The sequence below is a fragment of the Etheostoma spectabile genome, chromosome 13 (genome assembly GCF_008692095.1).
Source record: "Etheostoma spectabile isolate EspeVRDwgs_2016 chromosome 13, UIUC_Espe_1.0, whole genome shotgun sequence".
Classification (NCBI taxonomy): Eukaryota; Metazoa; Chordata; class Actinopteri; order Perciformes; family Percidae; genus Etheostoma; species Etheostoma spectabile.
Window position 1 is genome coordinate 6739141 of NC_045745.1, and position 5290 is coordinate 6744430.

Below are 5290 nucleotides of genomic sequence, written 5' to 3' on the forward strand. Positions count from 1 at the left end.
TGTCTTTGGTAGGTTTAAACGATAGGTTAGTATAGGGTGGACATATAATCTCCCCTCCCCCTAACCCCAGTGAAACCAATTAGGTCTGTGATTAAATGGAAGTCACTATAGCACTGCAGTAGGTTGGTCATTACTGGCATCCAGTGGGGACTTGTTGCTATGTTTATTTGACTTGCAGGCCTGTTCCAGGGAAGCCATGTCACGGACAGTACCTGGCAACAGTCTCATGACCCAATCCGGTGCGGCACTGTTGGTGAAACGTACAGTACAGTTTAAAACCATGTTCTATTGAACTGATGATTTTTTTATTAATTCTGTGGTGTAATTGTATTTCATATGTAGTGACCTTAGTTAACTCAGCCTGTAGCCCTGCATCTCCCTACATCCACATGCTCCACTGCATCAGCAGATACCCAATCATTATCACCTAATGACTGAAGGATAGTTAATCATGCACATTCTCACACCTCATTACTATAAAAGGAGCACCATTACATTAATTACTACATTTAAAAAGAATGAAGAAAATATGCATTTAAATATGTAAAAGAATACAGAGGACCTGTAGAATTTTCTTTCATCAAACATGAATGCGTGTCACATTCACAGAGTCAAAGTAAAAGAATCGTGATGTAGTTCTTTTTTATTTTTAGAATATCTTTGACAGCCAACGCATCCTGATTTTTTTCACATAATGAGAAAGAAGGCATGTGGGGAAAATGGCAGGAAAGTTCTCACTCCTTCTTGCCTGATACAGGCTGTTAATGCCAGCAGCATAGCATGCACTGCCATGGTTACCTGTGTGGAAACCAAGTCATTAGGGACTTTGACTTCTCCCATCCCACATCTCTCTCCCTGGCATCACAAACATGTTTACTGACACCACCAAAGAATGAGTAAAATGACCACTTATTTATTCCTAAATAATAAAAGCGAGTGCTGGGCTTTACTCGTGAAAATCATAATAACCAAAGACGTTTCTCTTTATGATATACCATAGACCATAGTCAGTAATATACTGACTCACTAGCTTGTCATGCTGCCATACGTCACGGCAAAGAAATGTATCACATTTGACTGAATATTGTAATATTCTTGAAAAGATTCATGTAATTTTGTAACATTCTCACAATATCTACCTACTGGCTGTCATGATTTTGTGGTCCATGAGGGACTGATGGTGCGACGAGGGGAGGAGAAAGACAGAGCCACAGAGGATTTAGTCTTTGAGTACGCCCTAAACAGTGACTTAGCATCATCTCAAAGAGAAACAAGCACGTAGAATGTGGTCGTTAAATATGTAGTTGAGATTTTGATCTGTGAAAAATGAGTTGGATGCTCTCCTTCTGGGTGGCGACGGCCCTGCTGGCTCTGTGTGGGGGAACAGACACTATGCATGAAGGTAGGCCTCTACACAGATGTCGGATTAACATGAAGTTGATGTATTGCCACAACAGAATTTGGCATTATGAGGATTTATATTTATTGCTTTGCATGCTTTCATTTGTTTTTAATGATGGCATAGGTGATAGGCAATTATTGTGTTAGACATGATAAAATAAATATCACAATATTTTTGACCAAATACCTTAATATCGATATTGTAGGGTTGACAATTGGTGTTTTCACAAAATAGTTACACAATGAGATTTTAGATAAATAATCATCAGTAATGTGGATATAATGACTAAGTGGGTAAAGGCAAATAATAGAACAAAACAGTCTTGTTAGTTTGACATCATTTTACTGTAATGCAGACTGTAAATCCAGAAAAAAGACAGCACTTATGTTATATTACAATATCACGATATCCAAAATCTAAGACGACATCTAGTCTCATATCACAGTATTTATTTAAAATTGATATATTGCCCAACCAAAACGTAAAATCTGAGAATAACTACCAAAGAAACTGACAAGATATATTTTATTCCAGGAAATAGCTTGTCTGCGTCTGGCTATCATCTATGTATGCACAATAAGACTAGGAATGTGAGTGTCCTGGTGATGCATACGGTCCCCTATACTGTGATAAAGCCTTGTGGTGGCTGGCTCCTCTGGAAGACATGTACAGACACACTTTACAGGACGATCCATCAGACCGAGTACAAGACCATGATGGAGCAAGTTACTGGATGCTGCACAGGCTATGTGCAAGTCGGCCATTACTGTGCCCTGCGTGAGTATATACTGCACATCATATTTCCATCAGTAGGTTTCAAGATTAAAGAAGTGCACATATGGCTCTGTTTGCTCTTAGATTTCAATTGTCTTTGTACAAGTGCTTGTAAAATGTTATGATATAGCATAAAACAGACAAGTAAGCAGCGTGACCTTTCAGCATGTGGTACTGTGTGCAAGACACCAGATGGATGCATGGAAACTGCAGTGCTACAAATATCCTGCTGCTAATATATGGCCTGTAACATGTTATTTCCTTTGAATGAAGCTGTAAGCAGGAGTGTTGAGTTCACTGCCAAGCCAGGATCCTGTCCATCTGCAGATGGATTCTTTCCCAGATCTGAGGACTGTGAGTGGGACATGGACTGCCCAGGCTGGCAGAAATGCTGCCAAAGATCGGGTCGCTCTGTCTGCAGTGATCCTGCAAGTTAGTGGCACTGATTGTTTTTTGTTTTTAAAAGTATGCAAGTATGCATTTAAGTATACTCTTATTAATGGGTCGTTTCAGCCACTGATTTCTAGTCTTGAAGATAGTGTCAGACAGCTCAACAGAGGTGAAGGAATGTTGTTTATCATGTTCAAAGCACTGAAAACTTTACATATAAAGTGGGCATATGTAACATTTGCTGTGCAGCTGTGGCTTCAAGTTACAAGTACAGGATACTAGCTCATGATAAAATGTAGTGTAAAAGTAGCACAATTAAAATGAGTGACTATGAGTCAGGTTACACAACAATAGCTATCTAAACTTTTCTAATGTTAGCTAACAACCACCATACGTTCCTGGTCATCCCAGACCAAGTAAGGCTAGCTCAAAGCAAATGAGTGAATTAAGCAAGGCTGGGTTTTATTCTCATGAATTCAAGTTTTCATTTCTAATATTTAATATTAGAAATGTTAAATATTTCTAAGGAATGTGTTTTCTTTCAAAAGTTATTATTTTTATTATTATTATTAATTAATTAATTAATTAATTAATTATTAAAAGCGGTTGAAAGTAAGGTCTGTGGTTTTTAACTGTGGTCAAATTGTTTTCCCATACCTTTATCTCATAACCAGGGAAAATAAACCCAAACGTTACTGCATGTTAGGGACTGTACGGGAAATTTTTAGGTGGGTAGGGAGAGGACAAAAAGACTCGTTTGTGTATTTTTCCTTTTAGCTGAACAGAGGGTAGTCTAATAATTTTGGAAGAATAGGAGATTGTATTTTAAATTAATTTCACCCTATTTTATTTCAACCTTCCTTTCTATATTCCACAAGTTGTAAGTGAGAAAACCTGTGTTTTCCTTGTGATTTAACTTAACTTTCAGGCTCAACAAATCATTCTGAGAATGGAGGATCCCGTTTTAATGCAACAGTGACAGTGAAGACAGATTATGATGAACTGATGTCCAATGAAAGAGGACATCTGGATCACACACGATTGCTACAAGCAATGGTAATACTACTGCTAACACTAATACGCTTCTACTACAGCTAATAACACCCCGGCTGCTTACATAATAAGACCAATACTGAAATGACTAAAAGATATACCAAGCCCTCAGCTTGTCTTTTTTTGATTCTGAAGAATTTCCTTTAAAATAATTTCACAGGGATTATGCTTTGTGTCTCTATCATTAATAGGTGACTGGAGCTCTGCAGTCTGATGTTTCAGTTTATTACCTCAGCTCACAGCCTGTGCATCCCTACAGAACTGCCACTTCACTACTGATTGACTGCAACAATACTCTTTCACTGTACAATGTCACGTCAAAGCTGCATCATCTCCTCAAACACATACTGGAGGTGTCATCTGTAACCGTGGAAGGTGAGGACAGAGACACAGTTGTTCTCCAGAGCAGCACTCACGTCTCAGTGAAGCTTCTCCGGGCTCTTTTCTTCAGAGCAATGGCATTCTTGTAGTTTTGAGAATGATTCATGTTGCAGAGAACACGGTGTTCAGGAAAGAATGACTCAGTGGCAGCACAGCTTCCTTCTCCCACCACTTCTACTTGAGTGACAGTCATCTGTGGGATGTTTCTTGCAATAACGGAAAATAACACACACACACACACACACACACACACACACACACACACACACACACACACACACACAGATTGTAATGATGAATCATTATTTCATACTTGTTACATTTGCGCAAAAGACAGTGACAAGCTCGGCATCACGTCGAACACATCGCGTTGCCTTCCAAATGTTTTTTATACAGATGGTTAATTTCCTTCTCTACACTGTAAGCACATATTTAATTCATCACTTCATGCCAGCGTGATAATGACATTTTGTTATTTTTAGGCTCCTCTGAATTCCCTAGCCTTTAAAGTGGGGCTCAAAAGTTTAGGCAACCAGTAAAAATGTATATTAATGTGCATAAAGAAGCCAAGAAAAGATGGAAAAATCTCAAAGGCATCAAATGACAGATTAGACATTCGTACAATATGTCACAAAAAGTAAGATATTATTTCCATTTTTAACACTTTCAAAATAACAGAAAGCAAAAAAATGACGTCTGCAATAGTTTGGGCCCCCTGCAGAGTTACTAACATGCACCGCACCCCCCCCCCTTTTGGAAAGCTGAGACCTGACAGCGTCATCGATTGTTCTCAATCATGTCTAAAGACCAGGTGATGTCAATCTTAAGGTTTTAATGCCCAGACTCATCTGACCCCCCCCCCCCCCCCCAATAATCAGCACCGGGGCCCAGACTCATCTGACCCCCCCCAACAATCAGCACCATGGCTTCTTCTAAGCAGTTGTCTAGGAAACTGAAAATAGTTGACGCTCACAAAGCAGGAGAAGGCTAGAAGAAGATAGCAAAGCGTTTTCAGATGCTAATATCCTCTGTTGGGAATGTAATTTAGAAATGGCCGTCTTCAGGAACAGTGGAAGTTAAAGATCTGGAAGACCAAAAACAATATTAAACAGCTCGCAGGATTGGAAGAAAAGCAAGTCCAGACCCCCGTTAGACTGCCCGATCCACCAGAAAGACCTGCAGACACTCGAGTTGTGCTATACCAATCCACTATAAAGAGATACTCGTACAAACACGGTCTTCATGGAAGAGTCATCAGAAGAAAACCTCTTCTACGTCCTCACCACAAAA

General features: G+C 39.4%; 1 protein-coding gene across 2 annotated transcripts in view; it reads left to right on the plus strand.

Annotated features, from left to right (window-relative positions):
- Positions 1–5290, plus strand: part of umodl1 (uromodulin-like 1) — a 17666-nt gene continuing 12376 nt past the window's right edge. For both annotated transcript variants that reach the window (XM_032533785.1, XM_032533784.1), the window contains exons 1-5: positions 1–1402; positions 1937–2179; positions 2450–2608; positions 3495–3622; positions 3811–3994. In XM_032533785.1, coding sequence (XP_032389676.1) covers positions 1327–1402; positions 1937–2179; positions 2450–2608; positions 3495–3622; positions 3811–3994 — 790 coding nt within the window. In that variant the 5' untranslated portion in view covers positions 1–1326. The remainder of the gene's footprint in view (positions 1403–1936; positions 2180–2449; positions 2609–3494; positions 3623–3810; positions 3995–5290) is intronic.